The sequence below is a fragment of the Lampris incognitus genome, chromosome 4, assembly GCF_029633865.1.
Source record: "Lampris incognitus isolate fLamInc1 chromosome 4, fLamInc1.hap2, whole genome shotgun sequence".
In the NCBI taxonomy this organism is placed as follows: Eukaryota; Metazoa; Chordata; class Actinopteri; order Lampriformes; family Lampridae; genus Lampris; species Lampris incognitus.
The window spans coordinates 29,068,039-29,087,096 of NC_079214.1; the positions used below are offsets into that span (position 1 = coordinate 29,068,039).

The window sequence follows — 19,058 nt, forward strand, 5'->3', positions numbered from 1 at the left end:
TGTTGAACAAGCCTTTAAAAAAAAACCAAGACACTATCGGAGAGCGCTGGGATTAAAAACGAGCAATATTTCCCCCCTCCGAAGGGGGGAGTGTTTGTTGATACTGTTAGTAAGGCGGAAGTGTCTCTTCAAAATAATTTTAACCCTCTACGTAGCCTACTTATATATTGAGTTACCCAGTAAAATCTGTCATCAGAAATGATCATTTTTTTGCGAATCCAATGATGCGATAAGATATAATTAAATCCAGGTAAGGACATCACAGAAAGGTCAATCAGTTCATCTGGACACGTTTATTGAGAGAAAAACGTTTCATCACTCGTCTAAGTGGCCTCTTCAGTCTCAACTGACTGCGGGTATCCCCACTCTTTTAAACAATACAATACCAACGATCGGTTTCATGTGCAAATCAACGTGACCGTTAACTAGAGTTACAATGGCCATGTGTACTATTCACAGAGGATTGGCTAACAGTTGCAATCACAGCATTATAAGATGGCAACAGACGTACTCCCCCCCCCCCCCCCCGTTCAGCGATGGTCGTTCTCTCTTCTCATAGATGGCCTCTTTGACTCCCCGCTCAAACCAGCGTTCCTCCCTATCAAGGATGTGCACATCCTCCTCCTTGAAAGAGTGGCCACTGGCCTGTAGATCTGTTGGGTGGTAAATCTGGTGGGTCAACTACCCATCTACACTAAACGTTCAGGGACGGGCAACATGATCCACAAAGGGCCAGTTGTGGGTGCAGGTCTTTGTTCCAACCAAGCAGTTACACTCCGGAGCCTACAAATCAAGATCCTTAGCAAAGACTATTGGTTGACTAATAGAATCAGGTGTGTATCTGCATGGTTGGATCAAAGACCTGCACCCACAACAGCCCTTCTCTGGATCATGTTGCCCATCCCTGGATGAGCCGATTCGACTTTGTGTACTCTGTACACGCATTTCACATAGGGATCTGTTACTCATTTGTTTCTAAAATTTGATTTTTCACACAAAGCAGCCAAGTGAAACCGACCAGTGAACCATTGTGCGCGCTGCCTTAAACTATAGTCCGAGAAATGCTGTATATTCTGTTGAAGCTCAAAAATGTTGCATTACAAAAGACTATCATTGAAATGAACACACCAAGGAAAGACTAATATTTCAAAATGCATTTAAGCAGGAAAAAAAAAACAGAAAACAAAAGTTGCAGTCTTTCGAAAAATTGACACCCTCAGCATCTCTCAATAACAAGTGAAAATCTACCCTGAAACACAACTCCCTTATCTCTGCACATTTTGGATATTATTGCCAACACATACAACTGCTCCCAAGTCACGCTTTGAGGAATCAAAACTGTGGTGTTACGACAGCCTGTGATATTACCACATGCACTCTCCATAATTGCTTTGTCTACTATGGAAAATATAGATCCCCTTAAAGAATCTGCACTTCTACAATGAGGACCCCATCACATAGGATAACAAATAGTTAGTATTTAAGGTCAGTCTGTCTCCCATTCATTAACCATAGGCACCTCCAGGGATTGTCAATTGTTGGACGTTTGAAATTACCAGTGCACTTTTTCAGCTCCAAGACGCTTGGCAAACCTTAACTGTCTACAAACAACATATCAGTGCAACTAATGAACAGGATTTCTTTGGAAATAACATTTCAAGCATCCAGCCAAGACTTTGCTGCAGCCAGATTAAACAAGATTTTAAGTAATGTGTGTTTTAAAGGTTTAGTTTCAGATACAAGTGAAGACTGTGCTGACCAAGGGGTAAACCGATATGACTAAATAGGTAAAGAATAGTGTTTGTGTATTTAAGTGTAATGTGCTTCCTCAATTCATCTGGATGGGTAGCTAGAAATCCAAATTCTTAATTCTAATAATTTAAATTCTTAATTTGAAAATGCCCACAGATTTCAAATGAAAACAAAACCAGTTTATTTGATTAAGACAATCATGTGGCAATGATTTTATCAGTACAGACAACTGGAACAGTACTCGGTCACATTTCAATCAGCAATAAAAACATCTCAATTGATATAAACACTCATAGGCACCAAATAAAAAGTATGTGCATATCAGGGGGGTATTAATAATATCACATTCAATAAAAACACTACTCAATATTAACGTTGTAGCAGCTAGATTGCCACACAAATTAAAAAGAATTCCCCTCTCTTTAGGCAGATCCTAACCATGCAAGATTAACATCAAGTTTCTGTTAAACACTGTCCATGTGCCCTCACCTGCCCCCCCCTTTTTTTTTTTTAACATTAGCACATGGCAATGAAAGAGACAACACAAGCCAACATCAGTGGTACAGTCCACAATGTGCAGCCAAGAGTTTGGTTTGCACTGAGATTTTCTTGAAATGCCTTTTTTGATAGCTTTGTTTTTATCGTTCCTCATTCCACCACATTTCCTTGACTGATTGCTTTAAGTAAAGAGAAACTTGTTTTTTTTAAGCGGTAAATTTGTTGTACAAATCAATAATCGAACACTAAAAAGAGCCAGTGACTTTTGCAGCGTTTGTACTAATTACCAGTGGGGTTTTAAACTATAGACTGGAAACAGTTACATGGTCATGGTTCCAGTGCAGGCAGGAAGGAGTGCAGCGTCCTCTAGTGATCATGAAAGGTACAACGTTGATCAAAACCTAAGGGGAAAAAAAATAAAAATTAGAAAAGATTTGATTGTACAGACTGATGGCATGCTTGACATATCCCCATACACTTCCAAGATTGTCAAAAGACTGACAACCTTAAGTAATAACGTTTAATTTCAATTTCCATTGCCCTACAGCACCAATTCTTGGAGTTGGACCGGGACGGCTGACAAACATATACACATTAAATAGTTACGTGTACCTAGTTAAATGTGCTCTGCTTTCCTGTCTGTTTCTCTTTCTCCTCTACCTGCTTTCTCTCGAGGTGTGGAGCAACTGCAAGTAATTAAGTAAGCTGACTGAATCAAAAGGAACAGAGGTGTCAGACATATCGGGTTTAGTTTCTGGCTCAGCTTAGTTTTTAGTAGTTTAGGGAGAAGAACTGGGTTCGCTGGCCCATTGCGTGATTGGCCCTGTTTCTTCCCCATCTTTTGCTCTGTTTGGCTGGGATCTCAAACTCTTTTTGAGTACGATTCTTTTTTTTCTCCTCCCCTTAATAAATACTTGGTTACTCAGTGGTTGTGGCATCCTTTGGTGTCTAGTTGAGCCTTTAGTTTTTGAGAAGCTGCAACATATTTTTTGCTTCAGTGTTGTAGCTGTGCGTTTTGTTTGGCGCAGTTACTCCCGACTGTAAACTGTCATAGTAACTTTTTTCCTCGCTCCACCTTAGCTGATAAATAGTCTGACTGTGTCACGTTACCTTGACACCGTTTAGTTTGCCATTTTTTGTTGTTTTATAAATTCATTTCCGATTTTTCCCTTTTTTTCCCCTCCCAATTTAGAGGCCAATCGATCCCTATTTTAGTTCAAACACCCACCCTCGTACTGCATGTGTTTGCCAACTGCATCTCTCCGGCCGGCAATCTCGAAGGAGACGCCTCGCCACTTTCGTGACAAGGCGAATCCAGACCGAACCACTACTTTTTCAAACACACACACACACACATTCATGTGACGAACACAAGCCGACTCCGCCCCTCTCCCAAAGACAGCGTTGCCAATTACTGCTGCTTCATCGAGTCCGGCCATAGTCGGATCTGACGAGACCAGGGCGTGAACCCCAGTCCCCAGTGGGCAACTGCTTCGACACAAAGCTGATGCTTAGACCGCTACAACACCGCGGACACCTAGTTTGCTATTTTTGGCATAGCACCTACGTGTTGTGTTTGGTAGTTTTGTGCACATGTGTTCTGGATGTCACCAAGCTTGTGCTGCTGTTTGCAGGCAGTGACTTTTTTGCATGCTATGCTATTTGGGGCTGTGTTTGTATCAGACTGTAATAGTAGTGATGGGCAGACCGATTCTTCTCACAGAATAAGTATGCCTAAATTTAACCGCATCAATGACTGCTATATCCTGTCTGAAATAGCATATTTTACAAGCATGGGCACATAATCTGATGGATCAGATTTCAGTGCAACACCTGCTCTGTCCAGTGTCATTGCGAAATCATTGATCTGAACTGGCCAGAGAGAAATGCAATAAAGTTGATATTTCTGGTGAAATAGAGATGACACTCAATTGCTTTTAACATTATACCTATTCACACCATTCCATTATCCAAGCCGCTTATCCCAATTGGGGTAGCGGGTTGCTTGAGCCTAGCCCAGCAGTCTTTGGGCGGCAGGGCGGGGAGACACCCTGGACAGGCCGCCAGTCCATCACAGGACCGAAACATTCGCACCTCGGGACAATTTAGTATGGCCGATTCACCTGACCTACACGTCTTTGGACTGTGGGAGGAAACCGGGGCACCCGGAGGAAACCCACACAGACACAGGGAGAACACGCAAACTCCACACAGAGGACAACCCCCAAGGATGGACAACCTTGGGGTTCAAACCCAGGACCTTCTTGCTGCGAGGCGACTGCACCAACCACTGCGCCACCATGCTGCCCTTTTGCTGTGAGGTGACTGTGCTAACTACTGCGCCACCGTGCCGCCCCTATTAAAACCAACTAGTATAGTAAATTATATTTTCACATCAATATACACTAATATTAAGGGCAGAAAACTCTGGAATTCTCCCGTTTCAAATACGAAATAGGTCACCTACGTGATTTGTGCAGATCCACTGAGAAATAATTGAGTGGGGGGGGGGGGGGGGGGAATAGAGAGCCTGCCTACTCAAAGCGACTTCAATAGAGAGACAATAGAGTGTGAACATCTAGTGCTGTGAATGCGCGTGCATGGACAGTCAGCAAAAGGCAGCAGCCAATCAATTTGCTAGTCACAGTACAATGAGAGCCAAGACCATCAGTCTGTGACCTGCTGTGAGAAAAAGCCGAAATAAAGTTGCCACAGTGGCATGTGCCAGCTACGAAACTACAGAGAAGGCGTCAACTGAAAACCAAGAAATACCTGCAAGTCCGAAAGCCTGAGGTAAGAGACCAAATTGGAGAAAACCAGAATTATTAGCAAGCTGACAAACACCAATGGCAGCAGTTTGCTAGAACCGCCCTTTACAACCGCTGTGCCGCGGCACACTGCTGTGAGAGATCTTCAGGGGTGCCGTGGGAAATTATCCAATTCCACTTAACGGGTCCAGAAAAATGTATCTTAAGCTGCGCTAAATAATTAATTTCATACAGCGCTCATTGAACGTCTATGGTTGCGCTATGGTGGTAGGCCTACGCAGTCAATTTCTAATGAAGTACTCTCCTATGCCTGTGGGGGTGGTAGGTAGCACGATTAATAATTATTTTTGATTTCAGACAGTAGAATTAGAGATGCCAGTAAACCGTTAGCCACAAGTGACAAAGTGCTAAAAATGGAGAAATATTTGAAGAGAAAAGATGCTTCTGATCATGTTGATCCTGATCGAAGTTGGACTAACCCAGACGAAGAGCCCACTACAAGTGGGGGTCAAAAGAAACCAAAAACAGTGAGCTCATCAAGGCAATACAGTGACACTTATCGGTCATTTGGATTTTCTTCCATGGGAGATTCTATCGCACCGATTCCGTTGTGCTTAATATGTCGGGGAAAAGCTAGCCAACAGTGCCATGGTCCCTAGTAAGCTTAAACGTCACCTGCAAACAAAACACCCGTCTCTCCAAAACAAGAGTATTTTGTTCGCTTGCGTGATCACACTGAGAAAAGGCAATTCTGATGCGGAAGACCACAAAGGCGTATGAGAAAGCTCTTGAAGCTAGCTACCTAGTAGCTGAACTCGTGGCCAAAGCAAAAAAGCTACACACAGTGGCAGAGACATTAATATTACCGGCCTGCAAAGCCATTGTGAACAAAATGCTTGGCCCAGATGTGGTTAAAGAAATTGCCAAAGTTCACCTCTCAGATAACACGATTGCCAGACGCATCGATGACATGTCTGCAGACGTTGAAAGTGGTGTTTTGGAAAAGATACGTTCCCGTGGGAAATTTGCATTGTAACTTGAGTCGACAGACATCAGTGGACATGCTCAACTCTCGGCTATGGTGCGCTTTGTGGATGGAGACACCGTCAAGAGAAAATTTCCTTTTTTGCAAGGCACTGCCTGAAAAAAAAAAAAAAACAACAGGGGAGGAAATTTTTCAGGTCACGTCAGAGTATCTCGAACAAGGAGGACTTCAGTGGGACAATTGCATGCGTCTGCACTGATGGAGCAGCAGTCATGGTCAGGCGCAGCAAGGGCTTCGTTAACAGAGTGAGGGAGAGAAACCCAGATGTTGTGATCACACACTGCTTTTTGCACCACGAGGCACTTGTTGCTAAAACTTTACCAGCGGATCTAGCTTATGTGTTGAATGGTGTCGTGTGTATGGCAAACTTTGTCAAAACAAGACCCCTGAAAAGCCGCTTATTTGCAATTTTATGTGAGGAGATGGGAGCGGAGCATAAGGCCTTATTGCTCCATACGGAGGGCCGCTGGTTATCTCATGGGAAAGTACTGGCCCGCGTGTATGAGTTGCGTGAGGAACTGAAAACCTTTTTAACCGATGAGAAGTGTGATGATGCAAAGCTGCTTGCAAGTGATGAATGATATGCAAGGCTCGCATACATGGCGGATATTTTTCCAACACCTGAATGAACCGAATACTCGAATGCAAGGCCAAAACGAAAATCTGCTCACAGGCACGGACAAGATAAACGGATTCCGTTCAAAGGTCTCCCTCTGGCGACAACACCTGGAAAGGGACACTCAAAATGTTCCCCGACCCAAAAATGCCGAGGATGTCGACACTGCTGCATTGTGTGAAATAATAAGTGAACATTTGAAAACCTTTAGAGAAATTATCCTTTTACTTCCCCTCAGCCTCCACCAAACCTTTATTTATTTATTTCTGATTTCTCCCAATTTAGTGGCCAATCGATCCCTATTTTAATTCAAACACCCACCCTCATACTGAGTGCGTTCGCCAACTGCATCTCTCCGGCCGGCAGTCTCGAAAGAGACGCCTCGCCATATTCGTGACAAGGCGAATCCAGGCCGAACCACTGCTTTTTCCCCCCCGACACACACACAGACGCATTCATGTGACGAACACAAGCCGACTCCGACCCCCTCCCGAAGACAGCATTGTCAATTATCGCTGCTTCATCGAGTCCGGCCATAGTCAGATCTGACGAGACTGAGCTGCGAACCCCGGTTCCCAGTGGGCAACTGCATCGACACAAAGCCGATACTTAGACCGCTACACCACCGCGGACTAGATCCACTGAATCTTTTGACTGGGTCAGGGACCCATATAGCTCGGCAGTACTTTTCGGAAAGGACATGACTTTGCAGGAGCAAGAGCAACTCATGGAACTGAGACAAGACGGTATTTTAAAACTGAGCTATGCTGATCCATTTCTGGATAGTTTTTGGTTGACTGCCGCTAAGAACTTTCCAATCGTGGCGAACAGAGCCATCACAACGGTGCCCCCATTTTCCACAACCTATCTCTACGAGCTTGGCTTTTCAAGCCTAACTACCATAAAAACTAAAAACAGAGACTGACAGAGCAGTCAAGCAAGAGCTCCGTGTGTCCCTCTCGTCGATTCCTGCCTGGATATCAGCTTTGTGTTCATCGAAACAGGCCCAGGTTTCGCACTGAGTGAGTATACCTCCAAGTCCTTATATTACATACTATGATAGGCCATGTACTGTTTCGTTTTGTAACATTTGGGATGGTAGTGTGCTGTAGGACTTTTTCTATGTCAAAAATGTGCCGTGGCTCAAAAAACACTGCTAGAAAAGCGACAGCAGCAGAGCAAGTATGGCTGCCAACCATCTGGCAGTGCTCAAGAGAGCAAAAGGCAGACGGCTGAAAAGGGCAAGGCATATGGCAAAAACAACGAAAGTGGGCCTTTGAGACACTGGTCAAGACCAAGAAGAAAAAATAAGGACAGAACTCCCTAGCACCCCCACCAGTCCTAAAGCATGGGATACTCTCATATTCACATTTGCAATTTTTCTTGTCACATTTTAACATGGTTTCTGGCAGATCGATATGGAGAGTAATAATTTTGAAAATCTAATTAGTCGTGTACCTGGTGGGGCAGCCCTTTGTTAACTTTCTTTGTAAATGTGAACATATCTTATGTAAAAAGGTAAATTTGCACTAAATAAATACTTAACTTTGCTCAATCTTGTAACCAGCACCAGAGTAATCCTAAAAGACCTCAGAAATGAGCATTTAGTAGCCATAATATTTTCACCTTTGTGCTCTTTTGGTCCCAACTTACATGTTACTTAGGGATTCCAGCCACTATCTCTGACTCGATGCCACAGTGGTCCTCACCACGCAAGATCTTAAAGAAACCTGAAGAAAAACAAGAGATAAAATGTGAATAAGGAGACTGTTTGATTGTCGTGAGGCAAGCTTGTGTACGTCAGTGATTTTCTGGGAGTGTATCTGAGCGTACAAAGAAAAGACTGTGCGACCATTCTGAGTTTGACAAAACAACGGGGATCAAACATGTATCAGAGAATTAACTGCTAGAGAAGATAAGGACGATCATTCAACCGTTATCCTTAGGTGTCTGTGTCGGCTACTGTACTGAAAATCGCAACCCACAGGCTTTTATTATCTCTTTCAACATAGTTCACACCATTTCTGGTGCACCAAGTAGCAACATACATACTTTTGTCATATTGGTTGCGTCAGACTACTATTAGGCTCTAGCTACAAAACTACTTGGTATATCGGCTCACTGGTCGGTGCAATTTGAACTTCATTAGCTCAAGAACTGATAGTATAAAAGTGAAACATAATGTTAAACATCAGTGAAAACCCACCTTTACAAAAGACTTGTACCCCCTTCATGCCACAATTTACTCTGTTTTGCCCAGATTTGTTTTCTTTAAAAATGACTGTTTATAAGTGCCATACAGACTAATTTCTCACAACCTAGCACTGTGTGTGCAGGATACTGTGTCTGTCTGTACCATTATCGCCCCAGTCAGTGTTCCATGAGTTTGCACACAGCCAGTAGGGGACACCATTTTCCTCTCCCCATCCCAAGATCTTGATGGCATGGCCACCCAGCGCAGACCCAGACACATGCTGATACACACCTGGAAACAAAGGGGGGAGGGCAAAAAAAAAAAAAAGAGAAGGTGAATGTGCTTTGCAAACAACTGAATCACAAGTGCATGAAGGAATGTGGGAAAAAAAGCTTTAGTTTAAAGTATATTGACTAAACATCAAAACCCAAGTACTTTGTGATCATTCTGCGATCCATTTTTTACATCTTAAGTTATTCCTCTACAGTAGCTGTTTTCCCCATTTCCTCCTGATAACAGGCTCAATTCAACCTCTACCATCCGAGTTGTACACCCCTTCAGTTACTAACGAAGCCCCCCCATTACACAGGACCACTCATCCCCTCAAATTCTCAGTTACTGCAATCAAGCCATCATTATAGTCCCCCTGGCCAAGAAAAACACCTACAAAAAGTCCTTCATTTCCCTCAGCCATAAGCACACAAATTAAAATAAGCGGTTTATCACTTCCATACAGAGTTAAATAACTTCTTTTTAACCTTTCTCCATTTTCAATTGTTTAACTTTTTTACTAATCTTGTGGCTTTTTAATTTATTGCCTGTTTTTGTCATTTGTGTTGTCTGATGTATCGGCCATGTCAAAGAAGAGTTTCTGTTATATTGTGACAAAAATCTTGAATTATGTTCAACATTTTATATTTATGCACATATTCTCACCAGATTTGTAAAGCGGGAAGTCCTCGTAGACTGTGAACGCTCCTTCCACTGGGCCATTCTTAGAGATCTCACTCTGAATCTGCGTCACATCTGCCTGTACGCTGTAAGAGGTCTTACCTACAACACAGGTAAGGTTCAGGTTTTGTAAAGCGTGTGTGTACACAGCCGTGGTCTCCAATTCATGCAGTGGTATACTTTCTTTAAAAGGGAACGTTTGTTTTACGAGGGCTTGTGATAACTGTACATACACACAAATTGTAATCAGTCAGTTACAATGGCGGGGATTCCAATACAAAAATTTTCTTTCAGGGATGTCAACTACTGTGTGACCACATCCGTCATCCAATGTGTGCATTTCTTCTCAAACAAACAAAAAAGAAACAAAACATGCATGACATGGTACAAATGCAAAGGAAAAGCAGCTCCTTAATTTTATCAAAATGGGTGCCTACAGAAGAACTACAGCATGCATGTTACTTACCAAAGTGCTTGTCTTGATCATAGCCAGGCGTGTACCCAGTCTCACACCTGTTGACGCAATCCGGCGTGTCTCCCTCCTCCCCACTGCAGGCAGGTCTGGTACCATTCACGTGGTGCTCACAGGGAGGAATGCTGTAGGGCCTGCAACCTGTGAGTGCAAGGTAAAAACCTGAATAAATACTTTTGTGTGCATCGCTCATCGATAGGCCTTGGGGGAGAGGGGTATGCACTGCTGTTTAAAACTGCAGAAAAAAAGTCAATGCTGATATGCAAATGTTGGAACACAACTAGGTGTAATGGAGAACAGAATCACACTCACCAACATGAGAGTCATAAAGACCTCCAGAGACCAGTCCCTCATTGGTCCAAAAGTCCCACGCAGCTGAGGGGTAGCCACCATTACAACTGCAAAAATAGAGGCACAGGCCTTTTTTTTTTTTTTTTTTTAAACATCCTTGTATTACCATAGGTAAATAATTAGGTGGCCAGTGCCCCTACTGCCACACTACCAATATGTGCTCAGCCCATTCATAAAGAACAGTCATACACCTCTTAAGGGCACTATGTGGACTCCCATTTTAACTTCTAGCTGCCAATATGTCAAATATTGAATTATCACAACGCTCTAGAATATGGTTCTCTCAAGGAACACCTCTAGGATGACCAGTTTTTACACTACATGATAATGAAAACACACAATAGTCACATGCAGCTGCATCTTACCCCATGCCACAGCTATCACAGCAAGTAAGCAGGTCCTCTGAGGAAATCTCTATGCTGACCTTGGCATTACTATGAATACAAACACGATCAGAGATGGCTTCGGCAGCACCAAATGCCTGTGGGCAAAAAAGATCAACATATAATGCATACAGAAAAGAAAGTCAGTCCCAGAGCATAGTAAGACAATCGTTTTTTTTTCAATGGACAAAAAGGTTGCAGTCAATGACGAGGATTTCAGGGGGCATAACTAATGTAGGTAATCCCATTTTCCAGATTTGAGTCACACTGGAACCATCTAGTTATTCTTAAAATTGGAGTGCCAAATTGCAATACTGAGAAAAAGCCTAGATTTCTTTCATCAGTTTAAAAAAAAAAAAAACCACAACAACATTCAAGTAAGGAAAAAAAAAACAAGACTTAGGATAAACCTTGTATATGGCTGGACTACAACTTCATTTAGAAAGCAGCCGTTTTTGCATGAATACATTTAGAAAGCGATGTTTTGACAATCGGTTCCACAAACAGTGGCTGTGCTGGACTGCCGATCCGGAGAGAGCTGCAGACTACCACATGCCTCCTCCGATACATGAGTCGCCAGCCGCTTCTATTCACCCGACAGTGAGGCGTTTCACCAGGGGGACGCAGCGCGTGGGAGGATCACACTATTCCCCCCAGTTCCCCCTCCCCCAAACAGGCGCCCCGACCGACCAGGGGAGGCGCTAATGCACCAACCAGGACAAATGCCCACATCTGGCTTCCCACCTGCAGACAGCCAATTGTCAAGTCAATTTTATTTGTATAGCCCAATATCACAAATTTGCTTCAATGGGCTTTACAGCCACACGACATCCTGTCCTTAGACCCTCGCTTCAGATAAGGAACAACTCCCTAAAAAAAAAAAAAAAACCCTTCAACAGGGAGGGGAAAAAAAATAGGAAGAAACCTCCGGGAGAGCAACAGAGGAGGTATCTCTCTCCCAAGACGGACAACTGTGTCTGTAGGGACGCCCGACCAAGCCAAATCGGAGATCCCCATGTTGGTAGGCAACAGAATAGACCGCTACGTCACCTGGACGCACTGACAAATTAATTTTTTTATATGAAATCCTTATTTGACTATAATCACTGCTGCCACGATCACTGGAAAGTCTGGGTGTGACATCCCTTATAAACGCTCTTCAAGTTACCACCAACTGTCTGAAGACACTAATTTTCGCTTGAACTGCATGTGGCCATTAGTGCTGGTGTTTGTGATTTGGACTAGAACAATAATATTGGCATCTCTGGAAAGCTAACATTCTCCCCTGTCTTGTCATAATGGTTGATAAGAAATTTAGGGAGGCCACCGCCCCACTAAAAGCAATCTAATAACATCCATGCCTGCCATGGTCACTACGGGGTTAATTTTCAGTGGCTCCATATCCAAATTTCTTCTAAATATATTAAGCTACATATGTACCAAGTTTGATGCTTTTATCACAAAATGCACAATTTTTATGCTAAGCTGCCCCACTATTACGTTCGTTAGCATGCGAACCATTGTGCCGATTCATGGCCAATAGGAAAACTCCCACCTTCGTATTTACCAACAACGTCGTTGGTCCGCCGACGAATGGTGAAACTCCATCACTCACTCACAAAACAACCGCATGTGTAGGGCTGGCCCAGCTGTTGCAGTCCAGCCAAAAATCTTAATCCTTGATATAGTGTTTATTTCCTTACCCAGCAGGATCCACAGGATCCCTGGTCTCTGATCTCCTTCAAAGTGGGACAATTAGGCCACTGTTCTCTGGAGTCAAAATTTTTAGGCAGCCTCACGTCTCCAGCATACTGAACCCTGCAGAGGGCAACATAGAACCAACATGCACACACCGTGATTTATACAACATGGAATCACTGATTTATGGATCAGTGCATGGGACGCATATTTGGGGTCAGAATACAACTGTCACTGCCTTTACCATTTTCATGGACAAAAATAAATGTGGTGCATGTGTTTCTGGTGTGTCTAGAACAAATGAATGGATCCGCTTTCAAAGTGGTATTTACACAGAGGTTGAGGTCATCTTTTAATTGTGATTAGCACACTTAAAAACATTACAAAACAAGCACGACATAAACCATCCTCACATGATCTGAAACTCACATAATGGGCAGTTTAGGTCCTTTGAGGAGTGTCCCACACAGTTTCTTGACATAACTGTAGTCTACATTATGGAAGTTGTGGCCAGCCTGCATGACAGGAGAGAGATTTAGGGAAGTAAAACTCCTGCTGTTAGCAGGATGCTACAGACAAGAGCATCATTGTCAGATATTTGTTAACATCTGCCTTTTCCTTAAAATTTGAAGCACAACAAAACCCATAAAGATGTATTCAAATCCACTCTTGGAGAGAAGTTTAATATCAGTGAAAAAAATAAATAAATATATATACATACACACACACACACACACACACACACACACACACACACACACACACACACATTTCTCACCTTCCAGGTAGTGTTGACCTTATTGATGTAGTTGACCATGTCACTGGATAAAGGTTTGAGGTGAGGTCTAGCCAGGCTGAGTGACAAGCCAGCAGCCAAAAACAAGAAGGCTGCACGGCACATTCTGCCTACAAGAGAGGAGGAAGGGTATAGAAATTGACTTGTAATATAACCCATATGGTCTATACCAGTGGTATTCCATTATGTGCCATGGAGGTCCATATGTATACAGGTTCTTTCCAACACTACACCCAGCTGATTTCACGATTAGTCCTCCTGTCTGGTTATGTTAATCAGTGAAAACCGCTGGCGTAATGTTGAGTTGGAAAGAAAACCTGCATACACACATCATCATCATCGGTGGTCACTCCGGGTCGAGTATGACCATCCTCCCTCTGGGTTGCCAGGTGGGCGTAGAGGCTGATCCTGGAGTTGCATAATCAGAGGATACCTGTGTGTGACAGCTTTTTACATGGAGTGGCTGGTGCACCTGCAGCCACCACACAGTCCTTGGCAGGGGGTGGCCAGTGACAACCAAGACGATTGGGGACTGTCCTCGGTTGCAACCTTCATCCACCTTCACTGCCGTTGTGACCTTGAGACATCTTCCGTCAGTTCCACCGTTAAGGCCTTTGTTGGATCGCACTTCGTCTGGAACCTCCCTCTTGACCTATATGCCTTGGGTGACCCTACCAAGAGCCAAGCTCCGGATGGCCTAGCACTTGGGATTATTGGTACACGCAAACTTCTCCACCACGGCAAAATGGTGATCCAGGGTAACAGTACACACAGACCCTCCACGGCACAATTGAATACCACTGGTCTATACAGTCAACATGCTTAAACCCAGCCGATAAATAAGCACAAATTCTACTCTTTACCCCCATCATGGGCCCTGCTCAAATTGAAGCTATAAAAGAGCCAGGGACACTTGGTTGATTTTCCTGAACCCATTAGTGGTAATGTTCTCAAGGTGAAAACTACTAAACAAAACCTGTGGGAACAAGCCAGTATTCCATTTGAAATAGAATATCGACACACATCAAGTTATTTCAAGGTTCACATTTACTCCATTTGATAGCAAGCCAGTTATGGAGACTTCAGCACATAAAAAAATATAAACGCAAGCCTGTGATAAGTGTATGTGAACTGGGCAAAAGAAAAAAAAAGTGCTATGTAATGTGTGTGCTATGTGCATAGCACACACACACACACACACACACACACATTTGATCAGGCAGACCAAGCCCCTCATCTTTCATGCAGGTCAGAAAACTCTTCATGGGTTAAGCAGCTGAATCGAAGAGGCTCAGCATCAGCAGTAAACCATGTGTAAAAGGTACACAGTCCAGTGACTACTCACTCATAAAAGCCAACCACAGTTCAACATTTTCTGCGACACAACCCTTATTGTAACCCTACGAATCCAAAAATCTCTCTTTCAGAGTCGGGTTTTGCAGCTATAGACCCATTTAACACTCTGGTAAACGGCTGCAGATGAAAATTAGTCAATACTGGCCAACTCTTGTCCCTGAAAAATATAGATACCACTTAAAAACTTCACTTAGTGGGTCAATTTAAACTCAATGGGTTTAAAACAACAACAGTTGGGGTAAGGAGTTTAAGTCTCCTTTTTTTTTGCTTCCAAAAAAAAAAAAATAGAAAAGAAAAAGCGTGTTCATTTTTAAACTAGAAAAAAAAGGTGCTCTTTGCAACTGATAACAAGATCTATACTTTTATTCCTTTAGGTCAAGGCTATGCTCATTTTATAGCATAAGCGGTGCTTTACTTTACTCCTCGGCTGTCAATCGATATCAGATTAAGGGCCCTTTAAAAGCAAACCAAACCTTCAAATCATTCCTACATCCCACAAGATTGCAATCTTCTTTCGGCTTGTTCTTTATTTCTCAGGAGTCACCACAGCAGATTTTATAGTTTCCATCGGTACCCGGTGAAGGTACAGCACCAATGGCAGTCATTGTTAACCCGGGCCTCGACCGATCTGGTATGGTCTTGTCAAGCTACATGAAGATTTGGCAAACGTTTACACTGGATGCCCTTCCTGACACAACCACTAACCCTATAGATGGGGGCACAAGTAAAGTGCTGGATGCCATCCCAGTATTTATGGACTTGCGCCCATGCCTGTCGCCAAATCCCACAAGATTACAATAGAAAATAGCAAGGTAGTGTGTACTTTGTATTGAAAAATCTTTAGTGTTGCCGGACAAAGCAATACCAGCTCAGATAGTATTCTTCTCCGGTAACAAAATAGTGGGCCAATGTGATAAGCTACCAGTTAGCTTGCCCTCCTTTTCCAGAGAGCACAAAGTTGTGCAAATTTTGTATTGCTGATAAAGACATCAACTCAATTTTACTTTATCTAACCAAAGCTTCAGAATTTACCTGAAATTGCCTCAGTTGGGTGGCAAGTTGAACAATTACACTTAAAGGAACTTTTAACTGAAGTCAACAAACCTGTGGGGGCATGTTCTGGTGTCCCTCCTACACTAATACAACCTCTCCAACAAGTAGAGATTGAAATGAAAACATCTACGGTCTAGCTGAGTCACTGAGAGGAGGCTATACAAACTCATGTAAACTGGTGAGTGGCAATGTCACATGATCCAAAAGAAAAAAGAATGTCAGCCAACTACACAGGAACAAGGAAGAAAAACATTGCAAAATACTCCCCACCCAACACACACGGCCTCTCAACCAATATCCTAATTTTCTTTGCATGCACTCACTGTACAATGCTTCAAATATAAATCTTAGGGACTCCTTTAAAAATTATTTTTCAACCAGATATTGTTGGTTGAAATTATATTGAAAATATGTCCATATGATACAAGCAAAGCCACTGTTTTAATGTTGCAAAAAGCCTATAGCTTATGAAGTAACACATTCGCTAAGTGCAAGTTTAAATGGGAGTTTCACCTTAAATTCAAGATAAAAATATCCTTTGTTTCAGAGATGTTTAAAAGCACAAAAAAAAGATTTTTTTTTCTTTTAGAAGAGCAATCCATCCTCTTCTCACACAATACAGAACTGAAGTTATGATTTTGGGAAGTAACCCTCAGGCTGCGGTTACATCACATCGTCAACTCCTCACTGCCAGGTGAAAGGAAGCGGCTGGCAACTCCACATGTATCGGAGATGTGGTAGTCTGCAGCCCTCCCTGGCTCGGCAGAGGGGGTGGAGCAGTGATCGGGACAACTCGGAAAAGTGGGGTAATTGGCCGGATACAATTGGGAGAAATAAAATAAAAGTGATTTCAAAAAGTAAGCTTTTTGAGTCATGCAACATTGGTAACCTTGCCTAAGTGTATGCTTATAGCTTTATTCAAATGAAATGACCAATTAAATAAAAGCCTGTATCTTGCAGTTTATTTTCCCCACTTTTTGAGAGAGGTTCACAAAACGTGCTCATGTCCAAGTCATGACGTCTTGGTTAACATTGCAGAGCTAGTGGGGAAAAAAAGGAAAGCGTGTCATTTTTAAACTGGTTTCATTCAGCATTTTGGTTGAAAAGCTGGTCAACATGCTGAGTTGAACAGGTGGGATGTTTCAGAGTTTTAACACCTCCAAAGCCACAGAGAGGAAATGAAACATGGCTTCTAGGCAAGTCCTCCGTTTACTCCCTCTACCCATGACTAACTGATGATCTGATGACACTGGGTGGATTAACCTAGTTTCAGTTGACAGAGAAAAAAAAATTACCCTCTTTTAGAAGATACTTAAAGATTGAAAGTTTCCTTCAACACAAAAGTTTCCAGCCGCTACAATGGATCTTTTGCTTAATGGTCACCAAAATGATCCATAGCCCTGACTAAGGTCACAATGCTACTCGCACTCTAAAATCAACAACAGATGTTGTAATAATGATTAGCCCTGTTCATCTGAGAAGGAGTCATGGGTTTCAAAGTGCATTTGTTGGTTTCATATTAGGACATGGAAATGTGAAGTTTTTTTCCCCAAGAGTTTTCCTTTAAAAATATCCTCTCTCTGGGCATGACTTAGTGACATTTAAAGAGGGAAAGGTGGGGGGGGGGACAATGTCACATTACCTTGCCTGCTAAATAAAACAATACAAAAAAATGCAACACTATGTGTTAGAGCACCCCAAGGGCGTTCGTTATAGCCATCCATTATCCAAACCACTTATCCTGCTCTCAGGGATGCTGGAGCCTATCCCAGCAATCATGGGGCGGCAGCTGGGGAGACCGTGTGTATGTGTACACACACACACACACACACACACACACACACACACACACTTTAATGCAGTCGATTCACCTGACCTACATGTCTTTGGAAACCGGAGCACCCGGGAGGAAACCCACGCAGACACGGAAAGAACATACAAACTCCACACAGAGGACTACCCCGGGGCTCGAACCCAGGACCCTCTTGCTGCGAGGCGACCGCGCTAACCACTGCGCCACCGTGCCGCTTTGTTATTCTCCGTACTCTTAATTAGACTACATCAGCCTGGCCTGTCCACTTCTAATTTAACCCGTTGAGCCAATGATAGATGGGACCGTTTGGTAAGGTTATACTGACAGTAACTGCTCCCCTGCCCAGTTTCACTTTCTGTGAGGCTTAGTGACAGAGAAAAGTAATGATATACTTTTCTTCACTGATCGATGGTCAAACACGCGCACACCATTGAGTAACGGTACACGTTAAAAAGGGATAAATAGTAAAACATCTTATGGCCACTATTTAGAGAAGGGATTACTGCAAAATCATAAGTTAACACCGTCCTCCCAACGCCTCCCCTTGCGGTTGTTTGTCTCGCTAAAAACAAACAAGACTACTTTTGACCTTTTTTGCGCCCTAATATGGACACAATGCACGGCTACGGTGTTTTGTTATACCGGTTTACCTTTCCACTACCTCGTAAAATGTTGCTGCGTCGTTTTTATTATTATTATATATCACGTCTGTCTGTTGCACAATGAACCGATTTCCACATCGCTGTTTGAGGTCGAGCTGTGATTTTGTGTTTCAGATGCTATAACATCATGAGATTTACTATGACTCCGCGACGCTGAAATCATTTACAAAAAACCCCCCAAAAAACAAACCTTCAAAGAATGAAGGCCTGTCCCAAGCCTCGAAATTAAATTCACACGGGTTGATAGTGTCTGTATAAGCTGAATAACAATAACACGAGCTCTTCACAGTCTTTATGCCCTGTGCCAAAGTTAGGGGACACAAACGTCCAAAACTTAAATTAAACTGCGATTTTTAATTACTCGCCCAACCTGAAAGACCCGCATGCATTGATTTGTCATTTAGGGCACCGACCATGTTGTAAACAAGTTGTCAACAGAGAGAGTCTAAAGGATCGCGCATTAGAGAATAGAAACGACAGTAATTGTTGTTACTACCTGCAGCTTGTTTGTGAGTTCCTGCTGAGAATGTGTCGAAGATCTTTGGTTTTGGCTTCAACCGGCCGGAGGAAAGAGACAAAAGTGCAAAAGTGCGTAAACCTGCAGCTCCTCCGCCGTTTATTCACTTGGCGGAACCATGTGACCTGGTCAC

General features: G+C 43.0%; 1 protein-coding gene across 2 annotated transcripts; it reads right to left on the reverse strand.

Moving 5' to 3' along the window:
* Window positions 1-283: 283 nt before the first annotated feature.
* On the reverse strand, window positions 284-19,037 carry ctsba (cathepsin Ba). Of its 2 annotated transcripts, none has more exons than XM_056278083.1 (11): window positions 18,905-19,037; window positions 13,507-13,630; window positions 13,158-13,243; window positions 12,734-12,848; window positions 11,013-11,128; window positions 10,609-10,694; window positions 10,291-10,437; window positions 9,810-9,926; window positions 9,036-9,164; window positions 8,333-8,409; window positions 284-2,651 (listed from the first exon to the last, which is right to left on the reverse strand). In XM_056278083.1, exons 2-10 carry the CDS (start codon window positions 13,627-13,629, stop codon window positions 8,336-8,338), a joined length of 993 nt encoding a protein of 330 aa, XP_056134058.1. In that variant the 5' UTR covers window position 13,630; window positions 18,905-19,037; the 3' UTR covers window positions 284-2,651; window positions 8,333-8,335. The 2 variants fall into 2 exon arrangements, with proteins under 2 accessions (XP_056134058.1, XP_056134057.1); XM_056278082.1 differs by having other exon boundaries at window positions 13,507-13,634.
* Window positions 19,038-19,058: the final 21 nt, after the last annotated feature.

Excerpts from the sequence above, each read along its gene's own strand:
- ctsba (XM_056278083.1), bottom strand. The coding sequence starts at position 13,629 with ATGTGCCGTGCAGCCTTCTTGTTTTTGGCTGCTGGCTTGTCACTCAGC. Across the intron at positions 9,927-10,290 it reads TGATCAAGACAAGCACTTTG|GTAAGACCTCTTACAGCGTA; the intron begins GTAAGTAACATG and ends CCTGTGTTGTAG. Across the intron at positions 8,410-9,035 it reads CACTGACTGGGGCGATAATG|GTTTCTTTAAGATCTTGCGT; the intron begins GTACAGACAGAC and ends GTTTTTCTTCAG.